This window comes from Musa acuminata, chromosome BXJ1-11 (genome assembly GCF_036884655.1).
Source record: "Musa acuminata AAA Group cultivar baxijiao chromosome BXJ1-11, Cavendish_Baxijiao_AAA, whole genome shotgun sequence".
Classification (NCBI taxonomy): Eukaryota; Viridiplantae; Streptophyta; class Magnoliopsida; order Zingiberales; family Musaceae; genus Musa; species Musa acuminata.
This window is the reverse complement of record NC_088337.1, coordinates 24,300,683-24,322,936: the sequence shown is the minus strand read 5'-3', so window position 1 is coordinate 24,322,936 and position 22,254 is coordinate 24,300,683. Positions and strand designations below refer to the sequence as shown.

Genomic DNA, 22,254 nt, shown 5'->3' with positions numbered 1-22,254 from the left:
TCAAAAGGAATAAGGATTCAAGGAGATTCATATAACCATGACCTTTTTAGATCAAAAGAGGTAGCCCTTAGCTTTCCAAAATTTGAAATACGATGTGTCCATAAAGGAAAATACATTGATTTGGATGAACTAGAAGACTTAGATCCAATTAAATGGTTTGCTCAACTAGAAGCTCTACCTCTACTACAAATAGATGAACCAATCTATCCACGGTTAGTGAGATTGTTCTATACCAACCTATATGAAGACAATGATAGCCTAAGCACTTACATTCTAGGAACACCCATTAGAATTTTTGACAGCACCATTTGTGAGCTAATTGGCATAACTGAAAAAGATAGGGGTTGCTATTTTAAAGGTAAATGGGACGTCAAAAAAATAGGAGCAACCTATTCCGAAGCCGTGAATACAATTTTTGCAAATCCAAACCTTGACTTCCTACCCAAGAGCTGTGAACACTTAATGCCTTTCAACTCTAAAATTCTTCATCACATTATCACAAGCATCATATTCCCCAAACAATTTCATCTTGACGAAGTAAGTCAGTTAGAGATAGGAACCATGTATTGGATTATGACCGGTCAGCATAATTGTTTCGGGTACTTGATTCGCCAACACATGCAGGAAATTATGACTAAGGATACTATATTGCCTTATGGGAGGTTAATCACTAGAATTCTTCATGCCTATGACATTTGCATTCCACCCAATGAAGAATCTATTCAAAATGATCGATATAACATAATAAATAAAAACCTGCTAAAAAAACTTAGGTGCACTTTTAGCAATGGCATATGGGTTAGGCAGCCTAGAAGAACGGATCCAATTCCTACACAAATAGAACAACCCGAAACACCAATTCTTATGGGAAATGAATCTCCTCCTCCTAGTCCCTTTGGAGCAGCACCTTCAGCTCCTGTTTCCTCCTCTGAAGATATCATTATGGCGGAGCTATCTCAGATCAAATCACAGCAAGAACAAATTCAGAATCAACAAGTTGAAATTTTGAAGACACTACGACAGATGAATGAAAAAATAGATATCATGTATCAGCACTGTGGATTACCTCCTAAGGATTAAATTGATGTATTTTTTTTCTGTCCTGTTTGCTGTTCAAAAACAAGTTCATGTTTGTCATCGATTGTACGATAACTGATCTTTCCTTTAGAAAACTACTGTCTTAATCTGCATAGATGATGATGTCTTTTGGACAAACTATTTCTGGAAAATTTGAATGAAGAACCTTGATAAATGCTAAACCTTTTTCTATGATCATCAATTAGCTGGCTTGTCTCTTTTTGTTGATGACAAAGGGGGAGAAGTGATGACTTACACCAGAACGATAGCATGGCTAATATGAAATTTGTGATATGAATGTCTTATATAACTTGCAAATCCCTGAAAATATCACAAGATTGATATCATGAAATTTATATTGAAAATCTTTATCTTCTATCGTGGCGAAACTCGTCCAGTATCATTTAACTTATGATTTTCATCAAAGTTTCGCATTTACATTATGCTTAATGAGAATAACGATAAGTTCTACGGTTAGAGCTTATAGGTTTATACTTGAATTCAATGATGAAATTCAAGTGTTTTATCTTCTCATAATATGGCATATAGATAGGGGGAGTTACGTTTAACTCCGTCATCAATTGATTGTCATCATCAAAAAGGGGGAGATTGTTGAATCTCGGATTTTGATGATAAAATCAATTGATGGGTTATTTGATCTAATCCATATTATTGAGTTAAGTGTGCAGGATTAACTACGATAACCAGAAAACATAAAGCAAGGATACCGGAGTCAAGCTCGATGGACGTTTAAGAGACCGAAGAATCATCGGAGATGCTGCCGGAACCGTCCGAGAAGAAATCGGGAACGTGTCGGAAGTTCGCCGAAGAAATCGTCGGAGGCTCGCGGAGATCACCAAGAAGGCTCGGCTACTCGTTAAAGTCATCACAAAGATTGGGAGCTTGCAGGGAGTCCGTCGGAAGAAGTTCGTCGGAAAGCTCGCCGGAACAAGACTCGACGTTCGCGGTTAAAAAACTTGCTTAGGATGTTTTTGTTATGTAGTTCACCTGTAATTAGGATTAGGATTAAGAGATAATCCTATATCCTGGTTAGGGGCCAACTGGGCCCAAAGTCAAATTTGGTTTGGGCGAAAAATAAGCCAAACCAATGAATCGGAAAGCCAGGCGGTGGAACCGCCTGGCTGGGCGGTGGCACCGCCCAGCACCCGAGTGCTGGGCGGTGACACCTCCTTGGCTGGGCGGTTGCACCGTCCAGCACCCGAGCGCTGGGCGGTGGCACCGCCTGGCTGGGCGGTGGAACCACCAGCACCGGGAACCCTAAGAGAATTCAAATTTTGGAGCCCAAAATTTGAATCCTCTTGAGGCCTATAAATACCCCTCAAATCTCAGCTGAGGTTACAACTTTTGAGAAGCATTTTGATTGAGAGAAAAGTCTTAGAAAGTCTTAGCAAGTCTTGTTTTCAATTTGCTAGAGAGTTCTCCTCCTTCTTTCTTATTGAAAATTTGTAAGAGGTTGAGCTGCTTGTAAAAGGTTGTAAGAGGGGTGTTTACCCTTCCATTTCAAGAGACTTGCTAGTGGAAGGTGGGAGCCTCATCGAAGAGGGGCCTCGCAAGTGGAGTAGGTCATTTGACCGAACCACTCTAAAAATCGGCGTAATCTCTGGTTTGCTTTTTATTATTGTCATTTACATTACTGCAAATCTTCTTACTGCTTTAGTTCCTTATTGCTCTTGCTGCGCAACTTTAAGAACACGCCTTCAAGTTAAATTTCTCAAGTTTCGTTCTTAACGTACGAAAGATTTTGGTTAAAATCGAAGTTTTAATCCGCTGCACTAATTCACCCCCCCCTCTTAGTGCCGCTCCGATCCTAACAGCGGTAACATTGTTGAGCACATAAGCCTATTTCAGAGTCTTGCAAACAAGTTGGTTGCTATGAAAATGAATATAGATGATGAGATGCAGGGATTATTACTTCTCAGCTCTTTACCAGAAAGTTGGGAAACGTATGTGGTGACTATTTGTAACTCCACGCCAGAGGGGACTCTAACCATAGATATGGTTAAAGACAGTTTGCTAAATGAAGATGCAAGAAGGAAATAATAGGGTGAATCTTCTTCTGGTGCATTTGTTACTGAAAAACAAGAAAGACGTGGAAGAAGTCATAGCAGAAATCCATATGGTTATAGAGGAAGATCCAAGTCTAGAAGAGATATCAAATATTTTCACTGTAATAGGCCAGGTCACATGAAGAAAGAGTGTAGGTTTTGGAAGCGAGAACAGAATGAAACGAAGAAAAATGAGAAAGAGATCAATACAGTTGCTGCTGAAGGTAATATCACTATTGTCTGTGATGAAGGTTGTATTAGCCTTGTAGCTCAAGACAGTAATTGGGTAATTGACTCTGGTGCTTCATTTCATGTTACTTCTCATGGTGATTTCTTTAGATCTTATAGTGCTGGTGATTTTGGTAATGTCAGAATGGGAAACAATGGTACATCTAAGATTGTGGGTATTGGAGATATTTGCTTGGAGACCAGTATTGGGAGTAAATTGATACTCAAAGATGTAAGGCATGTTCCAGATATTCGTCTTAACTTGATATCTACAGGTAGACTTGATGATGAGGGCTTTGCACATTATTTTGGTGAAAGTAAATGGAAACTCACTAAAGGTTCTCTAATTGTGGCAAAAGAAAAGAATATTAACTCTTTTTATGTCATGGAAGCTAAGCTACACAAAGGAGAGATTAATGCAATTCGAAAAGGTGAAAGTATAGATCTTTGGCATAAGAGGCTTGGACATATCAGCGAGAAGGGACTTCAAAGTCTTGCTAGAAAGCAGTTCTTACCAGAGTTGCAAGGTACATCTCTTAAATCTTGTGATTATTGCTTAGCTGGAAAAACACATAGAGTTGCATTTCAGACATATCCATCATCTAGAAGATCTGATGTTATTGATTTAGTTCATACTGATGTTTGTACTATGCAAACTAGAACTCTTGGAGGTGCTCTTTATTTTGTTACTTTTATTGATGATCATTCTAGAAAAGTTTGGGCTTTTACTTTGAAATCTAAAGACCAGGTACTCGATGCTTTCAAGGAGTTTCATGTCAATGTTGAAAGAGAAACTGACAGAAAGCTAAAGTGTGTTCGATTAGATAATGGTGGCGAGTACAGGGGTCCTTTTGAGAATTATTGCAGGTTCCATGGTATCAGGCTTGAGAAAACAGTTCCTAAAACTCCTCAGCAGAACGGTGTGGCAGAAAGGATGAATAGAACCATTGAAGAAAGGATTATGTGTATGCTTTCCCATGCCAAGTTACCAAAGTCATTTTGGGGGGAGGCTATGAGAACTACAGTTGACCTGATAAATCTTTCTCCATCAGTTCCTCTGCAAGGTGATGTTCCAGAGAGAGTATGGAGAGGAAAAGATATATCTTATAATCATTTGAGAGTCTTTGGGTGTAAAGCATTTGTTCATATTCCCAAAGATGAGAGGTCCAAGCTTGATAATAAGGCAAAAGCATGTATCTTCTTGGGATATGGTCATGAAGAGTTTGGGTACAGATTATGGGATCCAGTGAACAAGAAGATTATTAGAAGCAGAGATGTTGTGTTTCTTGAAGACCAATTATTTGATGATGGTGATAATGTTGAGAAGCCAGAAACCTCTGTTTATATTTCTTGGAGTTTGGGTCCAGTTCCTTCACCTGTAGTTCATGATGATCATGGGGGAGATGAACAAGAAGATTGTGGTGAGAATACTAGTGATGATACACCTACAGTTGATGATGCTGAACCAACTGAACAGGCACCTCCACCACCAGTTGAGATTCCATTGAGAAGATCCATTAGAGAGCGACAACCCTCTACCAGATATCCTCCACATGAGTATGTTATGCTTACTGACGGGGGAGAGCCAGAAACTTACCAAGAAGCTATTCTACATGAGAATAAGAGTGAGTGGGTTAAAGCCATGCAAGAAGAGATGAGATCCTTGCTTGAGAACCACACCTATGACTTGGTAAAGCTGCCGAAAGAGAAGAAAGCTCTCAAGAATAAATGGGTTTATAAATTGAAGACTGAAAACAATAGCTCACAACAAAGATACAAGGCACGACTAGTTGTGAAAGGATTCAGTAAGAAGAAAGGTATTAACTTTGAAGAAATATTTTCTCCGGTTGTGAAAATGTCCTCTATCCGAGTTGTTCTTAGTTTGGCTACCCGCTTGAATTTAGAAGTTGAGCAACTTGATGTAAAAACAGCATTTCTTCATGGTGACTTAGAAGAAAAAATTTACATGGAGCAACCAGAAGGTTTCAAAGTCAAGGGAAAAGAAAATCTGGTATGTAAGCTTAGGAAAAGCTTATATGGACTCAAACAGGCACCTAGACAGTGGTACAAGAAGTTTGATTCCTTTATGATGAGCCAAGGGTATGATAGAACCACATCTGATCATTGTGTGTTTATGAAAAAATTTTCAGATGATGATTTTATTATTTTACTGCTATATGTTGATGATATGTTGATTGTTGGCCATGATGTTGGAAAAATTGAAAAGCTTAAAAGAGAGCTAAGTAAGTCTTTTGCCATGAAAGACTTAGGATCGGTGAGACAAATACTTGGCATGAAGATTCTTCGTGATAGGAAGAAAATGAAGATTTGGCTATCTCAGGAGACTTACATTGAAAAGGTTCTTGAAAGATTCAACATGAGTAAAGCCAAAGCAGTTTGTTCTCCACTTGCAGGTCATTTCAAGCTGAGTTCAAAACAATGTCCTACAAGTGAGAAAGAAAAAGAAGAAATATCCAGAGTGCTTTACTCATCTGCAGTAGGCAGTTTGATATATGCTATGGTTTGTACTAGGCTAGATATAGCTCATGCAGTTGGAGTTGTTAGCCGATTTCTCTCAAATCCTGGAAAGGAACATTGGGCAGTAGTGAAATGGATATTAAGATATCTAAGAGGTACTTCCAGGTTGTGTTTATGTTTTGGTGATGATGAACCTGTGTTAGAAGGGTACACATATGCAGACATGGCAGGTGATACTGATTCCAGGAAGTCCACTTCGGGATTCTTGATGACATTTGCAGGAGGAGCAGTCTCTTGGCAGTCTAAGTTACAGAAGTGTGTTGCTCTATCAACCACAGAAGTAGAATACATAGCAGTTACTGAAGCCTGCAAGGAAACTTTATGGATGAAAAAGTTTCTACAGGAATTGAGCTTGAAACAGGAAGTATACACTGTTTACTGTGACAGTCAGAGCGCCATTCACCTCTCTAAGAATTCAACATACCATTCTAGATCCAAGCATATTGATGTGAGATATCACTGGATTCGTGATGTGCTTGAGATGAAAGAATTACAATTGGAAAAGGTACATACCAATGAGAATGATTCAGATATGTTGACAAAGTCTTTGCCTAAAGAGAAGCTTGAAGCATGTAGGCGAAGAGCGGGCTTGGTACAGCCCACCATATGAGCTGGAGGGGGAGAATTGTTGGGTCCAGTCCATATGTGGGCTTGGACAATTTGGGTCATAAGCCCAAATCAACTAATTGGAGATTAGAGAGAACGAAATTAGGGGGAGATTAGAGTAAGAGCGTGCGACGGCGTGCAGAGAAAAGAGGAGAGAGAAAGTAAGGTTTCTGAGTTTTTCTGCTTGACGATCGGTGGCCAAACGTTGTCAGTTTCGGCCCAAATTGTATGTGGAGAATCCTTGCAGCAAACTCTACAATCCTAACGGTGTTGATCTGTAGTTTACCCTCTCTAAGATACTTTCCTGCGATATCCACTTTGTGAGACCTAGAATTCTCTTTGGAGGAGATCCACCTATATGTGCTGAAGATATGCTATTCTTGAGCCAAGATCTATGTTCTTGATGTTATTCTGATCCTCTAGTTATTCTAGAGAAGACCTACTGTAAACCTGTTATCATTATTATTGATAGTGGAAGTTTGAGGTGGACTACGGTCCCGTGGTTTTTCCCACATTGGGTTTTTCACGTTAAAAAGATTTGGTCTCACTGTGTGATTGATTTATTGCTCTATTGTTTATACTGTGCTGATTGATATTAGCATTTTGATATCAAGTTGATATTTTAATGAGAAACCTATTTTAATACACAAAGAGGGAAAAGAATTATTCCGCGTTAACATGTTTCTTCCCAACACTTCCCTAACGGCAAGATGATGGTAGCAGCTGCTATGAGCTCATTACATGGAGAGGATGAAGAGACATCAGTGGATATTGTTTGCTAGTTTTAGTGAGTAAATCCATTTCCATCTTTTCCTGGACAAGTGAATTGAAAATTAAAGATGCAAAATGAAAATGGAATTGTGGGGAACAGATATGTTATCTCGAAGAAAAAGCATTGAATATCGAGACTTGTACATGAATGGAAAGTTTCAGCTGTCTTTTTCATGATGATTAGACTGTTCCACTATAAGTTTTTGATTATTTATTTCACCATAAGGTAAAGCACTCTATTTTTCATCTTTAAACAAGATCCCCCTTACATTTCAATTTCTCGTGATTATTTACCATCAACCATGTGATTTCTCCTGCCTCTTTGCTTGCAACAGTATTGCTGTATAAATTGACCCCTTTGGACATCACATTGGTAGTAGCATCATGCATTGGACCACCCTAGATGTGATCTCTTTATACCGTACCTCTGTTTCTTTGTCTTCATCTCCTTATATCAATTCATAGTGAATATTTGGTTCTGATCCATATTATCTCCATGTGTTTTCCGAGAGTTAGATTCATAGGTTTGTCGTCAACTAGGAGGACCCATAAGGGCATGTTGGTTGACTGTGATTGCATATAATTAACATTTGATTTCTTTTTCAAATATCATAAGAGTATGGTTTGTTGGCATTTCATGTATAAACGCAATTGCTCTTAAGGGTGCCTCTATCACATCAATTCTTGAACTTATATGGTCTCTTTTTTCTTGCATCTGTTGTCAATAATTATAGTGTACAAGGTGTTAATTGCCTTTTATGGTGCCTTTTTCACTTCATATTCTTGAACTGAATTGTTCTCTTTTTTCTCGCATTTGTTGGAAACAAGCCTCTAGTAATAGTTGTTGTTGTTGTTGAAGTTGTTGCTGCTGTTGCTTATTGCATGTCACTGCCTTCCTAGACATGCATCCTACTATCCATGAAGACTTATATACGCAGACATTGTTGGACTCTGAGGAAGTATAGAAAAAGTAGTTTAATACTTGTGGCAATTTTACTGGTATTTTTATTGAATTATTTTTATAAAAATATTGTTTTTTCTATGCATGCATGCCTTTAGTTTCTTTAGTGCATCATAGTTCATAAAGATAGTTGTTTTGATCTCTAATTCTCACATATCAGGTAGTCAGAGCAAAGAAGAAGGATACAGGAAATGTATATGCTTTGAAAATTATGGACAAGAAGTTCATTGCAAAAGAAAATAAAGTATCCTTTGTAAAGATGGAGCGTATAGTACTTGATCAATTAGATCATCCTTGTATAATCAGGCTGTGTTTTACATTCCAAGATACACACTCTCTTTGTAAGTCTTTATCTTATACATTGAATCATGTTTGAAATGTTTCATTGATTCTGTTGGTTAATGTAAGTTGATTGATAATTGCATGTGTTGGTGTTACCTTGAAGACATGGCACTTGAGTGTTGTGAAGGTGGGGAGCTATTTGACCAAATAACCAGGGTAATATTTGTATAACAGATTTTTTTCTCTTATTAATGTTTGCTTTACTCACCAAACTATATTATTTGTCTGGCTGTAGAAAGGATATCTAAGTGAGGATGAGGCTCGCTTCTATGCTGCTGAAGTTGTTGATGCTTTAGAATATATTCATGGTGTAGGATTAATTCATCGGGACATCAACGTAAACAGCAGATATGTAAGTTTGACACTTTTCCTTCTATGCATAATTTCTTAAAAAGTTAAAACTATATCCTGTTGATGCAGCCAGAGAACTTACTACTCACCGCTGATGGACACATTAAAATTGCTGATTTTGGCAGTGTGAAGCCAACTAGGGATAGCCAAATGACAGTTCTTCCAAGTTCATTAAGTAAAGTTATATGTTTCAGAAAATTTTATATCTAAAAGGTTATAAAACAGCACTAATAGTTTATCTTTTTGTTTTCCTTTCAGATGAAAAGGCATGTACTTTTGTTGGAACAGCTGCATATGTCCCGTAGTTTCTCTAGTCCTTTTTTAGAAACTTCAATCAAACCTCTTTGATATTTTCTTTTTTCCTTTTCATAATAATATAGTTGAATACAATTTTTAAACCAGGTAAGCATATACTTTATTGCTTCTGGACTTTTCACTACTAATCTGGATACTTTTATCTATCCTATTGATATACCACATAAATAAGCAATTTCAATTTACATTAACAAACAATTCAACAGTTAGATCTCATTAGATATATACTATCTGGCAGGCTAGCATCCCACTGATTTTGGTAGTTATATAACACTTGATTGTTTCAAAATTATTTTTTTTCTTTCCTGTGGTTATTTGCTTTAGCTGAACTCTTTAGGCAGATAATTTAGAGGGCTTCTTTCCACAGGCCTTAGTGTTAATGATACAGTCCAGTTTTCTCTCCAAGAAGCATGATGGAATGAAAGTTTCTTTTAGTTGATGCTTGTTTTGGTTAAGATATAGTGCTGGCATTTCAAAGCATATCATCTTGCCTCTTGTATATTTGGTATCATTTCATGATCTAGATCTGCCTTTCCAATATGTGTTTCTGAAACTAACTACTGATTCTAAGGAGAACTGTTCTGATGACACATGATTTATGTGACTGGAGGTAGGATGGTTGCTGGTCCCAAAGTGTAATCCTTCTTGTTTAGGTTCGAGGATGAATATTGCCTTGGATTTATATAATTCAAACTATTGCCTGGAGCCTTAATATTTGAAAGGCCTGGAAAACCTCAATGATTCGGTCCTAGGTTAAAGCAGAAGGATTTTTGGAAATTGCTCAAGTGCTAATGCACCCTAATTTTCATGGTTAATATATCCTCATTAGCAGATCTATCCAATTAAGAGCATGTGTAGACTGACAATCAGCTAGAGGAAGCATGTCAGTTAGGAAAAGCTGCACCAGTTTGAATCTCATAGTTGCCTGCCTATTAGAAAGGAACAAATATGTAAAAGGATTACCATATGATATCTTCGTTGCATTCATTTTTTAATGAACATCTTGTTGCAACATTCTCTGATATATGGCAGCTTTCACCAGGAACGACCTTTGGGCTCTTGGATGCACCCTATATCAAATGCTTTCTGGTTCATCTCCCTTTAAAGATGCCAGTGAATGGCTAATTTTCCAAAGAATCATAACAAGAGACCTCAAGTTTCCTGAGTTCTTTTCACATGAAGCAAGAGATCTTATTGATAAGTTATTGGTAAGCAACTATAGACTTCTGTAATGCCTATATTCTCTTTTTATCATTTTCCTCTATTCCTTTCACCATTTTTTTAGTGCACTCGTATATTTGCTCTGTACTGCATCTGAAGTTATTTGGGTTTACAAATTATTTTGGAATGGCCCTGAATAATCAATCCTGTAGCTTATTAGAGAAACTATGTTATAAGTATCTGATGATTCCTCTACTGGCAGCTGAATATTGCTCTACTATTTTCCTGACTTTATGCAATACCAGGTCTGTAACTTAGTTTTCTTCATCAATACTAAAATTTCATGATCAAGTGAAAATTTATCTAATAATCAGTATTTAGACACTTTTACTATTCATTTTTTCTGTTAAATCCATTGGATACATGTTTCCTATCTTTTGCCAATAAGAAAAAGGAAAAACAACAACAAAAAGAGAAAAGTCTATCTAGATGGAATTGCTAGAGACTAAATTCATAAGATTGCTTCACGGGTTGTAATGTGGTATATGGAAAACCATCATTTGAGTGTGTTTTTAAGGTAGCTAAGTCAAACAGATTACTTTTATAGTTTTTCCAAATTATTAATTGCATTGCATCGACCTGTTTAATTATTTCAGAGAGGTAGGATTTAATAAGTAAACTCAGCTAAGACTGCTACCATATTGTACAAGTAATAAGGCAATGTTTGAAACAGGGCCCTTTTGTTGCATGGCCAATTATTTACAGGAGAAGCTGAAGAATATTTGTTTGTTAGGAATTAGCTACCAACGAAGGACACTTATAGTTTTGGTTTAATGTAGGCATCCCTACCCATGTAAGCAATGAGTCTCCCTAGTCATCCAATATGTAAAGGAAGAATCTTATCATTGTATATTTTCCATTTGGTGTGCCTCAAAAAATTTCAAGTGTGGAATTACTACTGGATCTCCTTGTTAGGACTCCCACTTCCCTGTCGTTCACTTCATCTTCGGAAATGCTGGTGCCACATCATCTTCGGAAACACAATCTCATATCTCTAGGCTGGCTTCGATCGACTCATTCGACTCGAGATGGTTGGTACCCACAAAGTTTTGCTTTGCCTTTCCCAATTTTTACGATCACATGAAATCATGTCTGGCGTGATCATGTTCATCTTTAGTTTAGGTTTCTTTCTGTTGTTGTCTTTGGCTGATTCAGTTTGTTGTGGACTTGTGAAACTTGTTTCAGTTTATGAAATCTATATTCTGTCAGTTCCTTGATTCTCAGGTTCTTTATGCTTTTCAGAAAGCTTTTCGAAAAGTTGTTCACTAGTGGATAACATTTGCATTTATGTGAGCGTCAGGCAAGAGTTTCTTGAGCCTGGAGAGGTGATTGTTATGATCTCAAAGCTGAAGAAGCTTCAGAAGCTGACTAACAGGAAAGTGCAACTCATTCTTACTGACAAGCCCAAATTGCTTTGCATGGATCCCTCCAAAATGACAGCCGAAGCAAACATAATCTGGTCCCACAGTCCCAGTGAGCTTAGCGTCCAAGTAGCGAACTCTTCACATTTCGAGATATGCACGGTGTGTGTGTTTCTCCAACAAGCCTTTGCCATATTTTCCATCGATTTTTTTAGCAAATTTTAATTATCATGGATTTTTTTATATAACAGCACAAAAAAGTGATATCTTTCGAGGATGCAAAACAGCGGGCATGGCAGTGGAAGAAGGCAATCGAAGGGCTTCAACATCGTTGAATCTGCTGCTGTATCACAGCCTTCCGAAAGCATGATACTACTTCCAAATTACAAGATTATTCCCAAAGGATAATAACAATATGAAAATGGGTTCCGCAATGCAAAGTTGCAGAAGGATCCTGTGTTGGTGTATCACCTTTTTCTTTTCATTTTCATAGATCAAACGGAACCATGATAGATCTATACGAGTCGATGTTTGCTCATGGGACCATGTCAGATAGACTTACTACAAAATTTACAGCCATAGAGCTGTATCATTTTTATTTTGCATATCATTGTTGTTTTCTAATCCTATTAATTAATGCTCGAGAAAACTGATTTCTAAAGACTTATCTATGTCATTATCGCTTCAAGCCACAAATACGTAGTTCGTATTTGGCCAGTTTGGCATATAGTTAGACTAGTATTTGTGGCTTTAGTATCTCATCTGTTATGCTTGTGTGTGGTGATTATCCATATGTGGATTGTTGATTATTAGTGTTTATGGTGGAGTATCATTTAAAAATATTATTTTGATAATCTGAAGCATTTCAAGTACCATGAGGATTAAAATTGATCAGTACTTGAATACATGAAAACAACAGTGTGGAATGGATGAAATATGAATAAAAGGGAGGCAGTACACACTTCATGTCTACTTGAGATAGTGTTGTGAATATTATTAGCGAAGGTGTGTTATATAGTAAGAATACTTTGCATCCTTCTTCATAGAGTTTGACATAAGGAATACTGTCATATTAGAAACATGCTTTAATTAAAGATATAGCGTTAATTGGATCTTATTCGCTCATCTGGTTATAGCGTATTTATATATAAAAGGATAAGATTTTCAAACGAAATCAGAGTGGCGCAGCGGAAGCGTGGTGGGCCCATAACCCACAGGTCCCAGGATCGAAACCTGGTTCTGATATAAGAGCGGATTTTAAAATTTTTTTGTTGGTAAGTAAATATTATTATTTTTATATATATATTCGAAAATATTTTATTTTTTCTTTTCTTTATTGATCAATATATATATAATTCCCATAGAGATCAAGAAAAAGCATCTTCATAATGTGACAAGACTCCCTAAAACAACATCAAAGTATATGGTAGAACTTCGCCGATCCTTACTAATTTCATTTGGAGTGGATAAATCCACAAGTCATAAATGAAGTCATGTGAAAAATAAAATTTTGGAATTATAAACTATCGCTAAATTTAGATGCTAACATTAATATGATAAGTAAACTTCAATAAATTTAATAATTATTTTACTTGCTATATCTTATTATGACATGTAAAGCAATAAGGAATATTAGAATTAAAATTAGTGAAATGATACTCATATGAGAAAATAAACTCTTATGGTCAATTTATTATAAATTGAAAGTACCATGGATATTATATTGTAAATTGAAAATATACTAAAAAAATATGCTGGTTTTGGCCATAGACAGGCCTCCGGCTCCGAAGGCTGCAGACGATGGTTTGGCGGCTGTCACTAGCAGTAGCGCGAACACCAGCATCACCGTTTTCGTTACGACATCTTCGGCTCAGCCTTCGTCGAGCTCATCGCATTCGATTGCAAGCTCATCATTGGTTTCCAAGAGGAACTTGGACTAACCAACGTCATCCCCGATGGTCGTCGCAGACCAATCTTCCTCGTACAATGTTATGGAGACCGAAGCACGACATGTTCGATCTGAATCGTGTATGACTAACCGAAGCACGAAAATAAAGGATAAAAAAATTTTAATGTTATAATTGGTAGTGACAAATGACATTAATGGTGACAAATGACGATATTATTAGGGGACATAGGTGGCTATTATTGATAAGGAGAGCAACTACGAGTGATGAGAGCCACTCGACGACTATGTCGACAATGAGTACGATAATATATTCAGCATCAAATTCAGAGACCCATATTTTTCTACCATCATCAAATACATCCATTAGGAGCTCGACAATCGTACACTTGTTAACCTTCCAAAGCTTTCATTCTTTTCATAAGCCCCCATCTCTCCTTTTTCATGCTCATGTTAGAACTGATGTGACAGTAGGAAGAGCGACAAGAGCTCTAACAACTCCAGTTTCGAGTCGAGCAATTCGTCCAATGAGTCAACAACAAGGTGATCACCATCTTTGCTATAGATGTCGTAGCGACCTCTACCATATGCATTGATGCTAATATAGATGCAAAATAGCAAAATGGCTACTCGATAATTGTATCGACATCAACGTAAATACAGAGTAGCCCTCACCTCTTACCGTCACTTTTTTCATCCATAACAGTCACTCATAGATCCATAATAGTTTTTAACAAGTAACTGATTTTGGAAGTTCGAAGTCGTAAACCATATGACTTTCAATTGAACATTTATTAATATTATTCATGAATTATGATAAGATCAACATCTATTATCTTCATATAACAACTATAATAATAATAAGACTATAATATCCTAATTATTTTGGATCAGCTACGTGGATCTCTTGTTGTTAATAAATATTTTTAAAAGTCATACTTTAAGTAAATTAAGAGAGCTTGAATACTTATTTGCAGTTTCTAATAAAATCTTTTTGAGCTTTTTTCTATCTCTCGTGCTATAATTGCTTCACATCTTTTAAATATAATATTTATATTTATAGGTTCCCTTAACATATTATCATATTATCTTAAATAAATTTTCTATATTTTATTATTTCTAGAATTGATGCCAAATTCTTGATGAGTAAATATATTTCTTATCATATCATTCTTAGTAACTTTACGCTCATTTTAGTGATATATATATATATATATATATATATATATATATATATATATATATATATATATATATAGTTTCTTAACTTTTCAACACATCATCCTAACAATGGTCTTATAGAATTTTTAGTTTTATCCAAAAGGTATACAAGGTATCCAAAAGGTATACAAGTTTATACATTTTTAGTCTTATAGAATTTCAATATATATATACAACTTTATACATTATTAATATATTTTCATTGATTTCTTCACCTTGTTGAATAATTGATTCAAAATATTTAAAAATTTTACTTAATTTAACTTTTTATCTATTCAACTTAATTATATCTTTAGGCCAACACTTGGTATTACAAAAATTGTATATACACATTCAATTTTAGTCATGCTTAAGTTAAAGTCTTTAGTTTTCAAGACTTGTCTCCATAAATTTATTTTATTTAAAATTATCTATAAAAATAATATCATCAGAAAATAAAATACACCAAGGTGGCTTATCATGTATATGGCTGGTAATTCATTTATTATCAATGAAAAATGCTAGACTTAATATAGATTCTTGATGTGATCTTATACTAATAATATTAGTAAATGTATTTGTTAGGATCGAGTTGGCACTGGAGGTGAATTAATGCAGCGGATAAAAATGTCAGTTTTGGAAATCTTCATATGATAAAATTCGATTCTAACGAAAACCTTTTTGTTTTTCTTGAATGAGTAGAGAAGAAGGGATTGAACAGTCTGTAATGAAGTAAAGTTAAATGCAATAAAGAGATTAAGCAGTAAGGAATATGCAAACCAGATTTTTATAGTGGTTCGATCGTCATGACCTACATCCACTCCGTCGATTCCTCTTCCGTCGAGGCCACCAACATCCACTAATGATCTTCTTTCAACGGGCGAAGATCAACTACCTTTTTACACCATTCTTCTCTTTTTCACGGGTTTAGGAGACAACTTTTTACAAGCACTCACTCATCCCTAAATAGAATTCTAAACTTAGAACTAGAGGAGGGGATCTCTCGAGTGATCACTACAACGTTTTTCCACTTTTAAGTTCTTTGTGCTTGTGTATATTAACCAGGGATGAGAGGGGTATTTATAGGCCTCAAGTGGATTCAAACTTAGAGCCTAAAAATATCTTATCCTTGGTTTTCAGGGTACTGGCGGTACCACCGCCTGTGTTGGGTGGTACCACTGCTTGACAGTCTCGGAGAATGAGTTTGGGCGGTACCACTGCTTGACACAATCTTAGAGACTGTGCCACCGATGATTCCATCTGTTGGGTCACTGTTTGGGCTTTTCACTTGGTCTAACACAGCCTAAATTTGGGCCCAATTGACCTCTAATTGAGTTGGTCCAATTCCAACCCAATTACGCCTAAAACCTACTTCGATCTAGACAATTATTACAAAGTTTGAATTAAATATTGTCCGGCATGTCATTGGTTCATCGAGGCTTCATTTGATTTTTCGACGCTTCATCCTCTCTTACGGTCTATTGCCCAATCGGCTAGTTAACCTCAGCAACTCTGATTTCCTTAATGAAATTTTCGCTCTTCTTGGCTTGATGCCCGAACCTAAGGCCCGAAGTCTTTTGTCGATATGTCGATCGGTCCTCTGGCTTGACATCCAAATCTGACATGTTCCACTCTGGCCCAACATTGTTCTTCCTGCTTTAATTGTCTCTCCCTGATTAAAGCTTCATGCGTCACTAAAAATGTTGATTAGATCACAAACATATCAATTGATTTCATCATCAAAATCTGAGATTCAATAATCTCTCCCTTTTTTATGATGACAACCAATTGATGGCGGAGTTAACCTTAACTCCCCCAATCAATATGCTATATTGATAGAACCCTAAATTCAAATTGAATTCAAGTCATAGCAAATTTAATCATAAAATCATTATGAGTCCAAGCAACATGTCATCATAAAATCATGCATAATCAATCATTCCATACATGATTATCATCATACCTTCTGCTTATTTGTTATCAATAAAAGGAAGAAGTGCAACCAGTAAGTTTTTAGATATAATATCAAATCATTGTATAATTTTAAGTTTTTGAAACTTCATATATCATTGCATAATTTTAGGTTTTTGAAACATCATTACATATATCATTATGTAAGCTAGTAAGTTTTTTGATATGAAAATTAGCAAATTTTTGCATCATTTTTCAATATGCAAGCTAGTGAGTTCTTTCTTTTCTTTTGAGAAGTGCAAGCTGTAGGGAAATCTTGGGGGCGATATCACGTGCGCAATGGAAGAATAAAAAAATAAAATCCCTAATTTCCCAAAAAGATGTTCGTCATTATGCGAAGATTGATATACAAAATAATTCATGAAACTTAAAACTACGTATAGAGTAGATTGTGTTACCTAGGGAGATCATATATCCTTGTGTCCCTGTAGATCTTTAGGAGAGGGTGAAGGAGGTCAAGCGCCCTCCTCTCTAGCGGTGATCCACACAGGAGGGCTGCAACGATACTCCTCAAAACTCTAGGCCTGCTCTTAGATGGAGAGGGAGAGGAGAATAGGAGAGGCAAGCAAAGGCTCTAGCCTTTGAACCATTGAATCCCTCCTATTTATAGAGGCCCCCTATCAACTTAACCATAATGGATCCTCCCTTAATGGGTATTGGATCTTCATCCAACTACCCAAGCCTCTTATATTAGTAGATCTCTATCCAATAATCTCTCATGGGCTCTTATTGGATCTCATCCATAGGATCCAATAATTCAAGAGATTATTGGATATCCAATAAGATAGGGGCTCCAGCGGATATCTCATATTCGAACCTCTACTCATCGTAACGCTTACCATATGTGTGTGATCCTCTAGGCCCAATATTGACCTGGCCGTGAGTCATACCTATCAGAACTCCTTCTAGCTTAGTGAATTGTTATCTCCATAATAATTTACTCTATTCATCGACTACGAACGTGTTAGGCCACTACGCCGTAGTCCCCAGACGATATAGGGGAATCCAATCCATTAGACCTATCTGTCCTCAGTTACCATGTACATATAGTCCCTCATCCATCTAATATCTCAAAGACCATATACCGAGTATGATGCTGTTAGACCTATATGGTTTCTACACGAGTCTTGCTCTAATCAGATTCTCCTAGAGAACTCTTTTTCTCTCAATCCGAATGACCTTAGCCAAGGATTTGTTTGAGCAAGAACATATTGAACATTCCTCTCATGACACCGAGAGTGGATGATCCTCTATCGACACTCAATAGCCTTTGTAAGGTTGACTACAACTCCTAAAAATCGGTTATGCTAGATCTGGGACATCCAAACCTATAAGTCTGGTATCAAAGAGTTGAGCACTCATATAGGACATCCTTAGTGTCTCAAGTCTAAGGACCAAATACACCACTAGGATCACAGAATTACTATTTGGCAATAAGACATCATCAACAATCCAGCATTCTGTAAGCGGATCAATTAGTGAACTCATTCTCCAATGAGCACCTATACTGTATCCCTAAATGTCCCTCTCGAGTAACCTATAACCGGGATTATTTAGGATCAATTCATCATAGGTTATCTCGATGTCCCTCTTGAGTAACCTATGACCAGGATTATTTAGGATCTGTGCTTAAAGAGAAATCGGTCTCATTATCATGATCTCATCACGATCCAATTCCGCTTACATAGATCCAAAGACATCACAATATATATATATATATATATATGCAATAGTCAATATAAAGTGCTAAAATGTCAAAATATAATAAGCAAAAAGATTCGGTGTGATGTCACTCACAACTAAAAAAGAAACTGTCATTACGAAAAAGATCAATAAGCAATAAATCACAAAAATTATCATGCATAATTTCGAAATATAAACTCATTAAGCATGATTTCATTGAACATATGCATCTTCAATAAAAATAAAAAAAGCAATATGGAGATCATCAAGATACACCTTATTGCTTCTTAAAAATAAATATAGGATTAATCTCATTAAGTGTACACACATTAGATTTAAATTTAACATTTTGTTCCTTTATACAATTGTTATGATCAATTTTTTTTAATTTTTTTAAAATACTAGAGAGAAAAGCATGATCCCCTTTTATTTATTTATTTATATTTTAAATACTAATTTAAAAGTAACATATGAAATGTATCAAGTAATTTTAAAATAAAGTAAAGGAGTTTTATTTAAGTTATTTACCACATTGTCGAAAGCCACCAAAGCGTGGTTCACAACCTCATCTTCGGATGCACTCGTTTCATCCTCCACTATCGCATTGAGGGCATTCTTCTTCTTTTGTAGCTTCTTCATTTACGAACATTTGCTTTTGAAGTGTCTTGGCCGATTGCATCCATAACAAGTTATTTTATCCAATTTAAGTTTATTTTTAATTTTTCATTATTATTTCATGAACTTTTTAAATTTTATAGTGAGAAGTTCAAAGTCATCATCATCATCATCACTTGAGTTATCATTCAAGTGGTATTCTATTGTTCAAAGTGTCAAATCCTTCCTATTCTTTGGAAGGTTGTTCTCAAATTCATCAAGTTCATCATGTGTCTTGCACGTTATTTCATAGGTCATTAATAACCTGATAAGTTTTTCAAGAGCAAGGTTATTTAGGTCCTTTGCTTATTGTATTGTCATTACTTTCGAATATCAGTTTTTAGAAAGAGATAGTAAAACTTTATTAACAAGTTCAAAATTCGAAAAATATGTACCAAGTCCTTTTAAACTATTGACACATTCGTAAAACAAGTGTACATGTCAACAATAGTTTCACTTGACTTCATTCGAAACACCTCAAAATCAAGCATCAAAAGATTAACTTTAGAATTTTTAACCCTACTTGTGCCTTCGTGTGTGACTTCAAGAGTGTGTCAAATATCGTGCACAGTTTCGTAAATAGAAATAATGTGGTGCAGCGGAAGCGTGGTGGGCCCATAACCCATAGGTCCCAGCCAAGATCGAAATTTGACTCTGATATAAAAATGGAATTTTCAGATTTCTTTCCCTTTTCTTTATTTTTCAATATATTTTTTTTCCAAGAAAAAACATCTTCATAATGCGAGGAGACTCCCTAAAACGATATCAAAGTATATGATAGAACTTCGCCAATCCTTACTAATTTCCGTTGGAGCACGATAAACCACAAGTCATAAATGAAGTCGTGTGAAAAATAAAATTTTAAAATTATAAATGATCACTAAATTTAGATGCTAACATTAATATTATAGGTAAACTTCAATAAATTTAATAATTATTTTAATTGCTATATCTTATTATAACATGTAAAGCAATAAGGAATATTAGAATTGAAATTAGTGACATGATACTCATATGAGAAAATAAACTCTTATGGTCGGGAAATCATGTATTTTTAATTAACTTTTTTTATTTTAATCTAATCAAAACGTGGAATGTGAAATTGAAAACACCATGGATATTGTATTTTAAATTTGATAATATCAAGTTTATTCTTTCCTTATTAGTCGTTTTGTTGTTTTCTTAGACATTCACTATTTATTCTCATCACATTTGTCATTTTATCACATTACTCTACATAAGTTTTATTTCTCATTCGAACCCCCCCTCGATATCTTCAACCATGTCCCAAGAAGCCTCTTCTCATTCTCAGCTTGATGATGTTCCTGATGATGACGTAAAACAGGTCACTGATGGTGAGTTACGTGTGTCCAATGACCCCATTGAAGAATCGAAAGCTAAAGAAGGCGATGATGATTCTGTACCGATCCCTCAGAAACATACTTTTGAAGAGGGAGAAACTCTTAACTCAAACAAAAGAAAAAGGAGGATCTTCAAGAGAAGTGCCCAACGATGCTTCTCTCTTTGATCTTGACAATTTTTTTGAAGGTATAAGTACCGACGATAGCTTAGAAGGGTTTAATTATGAAGAGTTATACGTGCCGGACGATCCTATCGACGAAGTTGTATCTTTTTTGAATGATAATCCAGAGGATGATGCATTGAGAATCAAAGATAGTGATGCTTTGAGAATCAAAGATACTGATCCAGAGGATGATGCTTTGAGAATCAAAGATAGTGATCCAAAAGAGGGAGAAAATTTTCATGAAAACGAAGAAAAAGGAGAACCTTCAGAAGAATTAAATGGAGAAAAGTTGGCTAAGAGGCAAAGGACCAAGTGATCTGCCACAAGGTTGTGGTCTACCCAACCCTCCAAAGTGGCTATACATGCTGCACGGTAGAGAAGAAGTAAAATGCACTATGTTTCACCTATGTATTGTAAATATATCTCTTGTTGTTATTAAATATTTTTAAAAGTCATGCTTTAAGTAAATTAAGAGAGCTTGAATATTTATTTGTAGTTTCTAATAAAATCTTTTTGAGCTTTTTTCTATCTCTCATGCTATAATTGTTTCACATCTTTTAACTACAATATTTATATTTATAGGTTCCCTTAACATATTATCATATTATCTTAAACAATTTTTTTATTTTTTATTTTTTATCGAAATTATACCAAATTCTTCACGAGTAAAATTATTTCTTATCATATCATTCTTAGTAACTTTACGCTTATATATATATATATATATATATATATATATAATTCTGAGTATCTAAAGTTTACAATGGTCCTATAATTAAATATTAAAATATAATATAATTTTATAAACTCCTTGAGATTATGCTTATATCTATAGGTCACTCTATGCTTTTGTCTCATTAAAGATAGACATTTTATCACCATATAGATAACATGTTGAGATATGATTATATATATCTAATTTATGTAAAGTCTATGACCATTCACAGTATATATAAATAAAGTCGATAGACAATTAGATAGAAAAGTCAAGATCATCATATCTGACAAGGGTGATAAATTTTATGATATTTATGATGAACCCAATTATAATTTTAATTCTTTTGTTAGATTCTTGAAAAAATAAGATATATATGTTTAATATGATTTACCAGATGTATTACAGTAGAATATGATTACTGAAAGATATAATCGTACCTTTATAGATATGGTTAGGAGAATGATAAGTTATTTTTTTGTACCCAAATCAATGTAAGAAGAAGTTCCATGGACAACTATATATATATTAAATGGTATTCCTAGTAAGTAAATTACATGACTTCTTTTGAGTTATGAAATGATAAGAAACCTAACTTAAGATATTTACATATTTGATATTGTCCTATAAAGATAAGTATCTTCAACTCACATAAAAGAAAATTAAATATAATAACTATTTCTGAATATTTTATTATCTACTCATAAAAGTTTAAAGGGGTACATATTTTATTGCTTATGAGAATAATTAAATCTGGTAATGT

General features: G+C 35.3%; 1 protein-coding gene across 1 annotated transcript in view; it reads left to right on the top strand.

The window, feature by feature from the left end:
* The window catches only part of LOC135596455 (3-phosphoinositide-dependent protein kinase 1-like), a 29,838-nt gene extending 17,599 nt beyond the window's left edge, over positions 1 to 12,239 (top strand). The window contains exons 2-9 of the mRNA XM_065088500.1: positions 8,393 to 8,588; positions 8,693 to 8,745; positions 8,825 to 8,941; positions 9,010 to 9,106; positions 10,288 to 10,463; positions 11,392 to 11,507; positions 11,777 to 11,999; positions 12,089 to 12,239. Of these exons, the coding sequence (XP_064944572.1) occupies positions 8,393 to 8,588; positions 8,693 to 8,745; positions 8,825 to 8,941; positions 9,010 to 9,106; positions 10,288 to 10,463; positions 11,392 to 11,507; positions 11,777 to 11,999; positions 12,089 to 12,172 (1,062 nt within the window). The 3' untranslated portion in view covers positions 12,173 to 12,239. The remainder of the gene's footprint in view (positions 1 to 8,392; positions 8,589 to 8,692; positions 8,746 to 8,824; positions 8,942 to 9,009; positions 9,107 to 10,287; positions 10,464 to 11,391; positions 11,508 to 11,776; positions 12,000 to 12,088) is intronic.
* Positions 12,240 to 22,254: the final 10,015 nt, after the last annotated feature.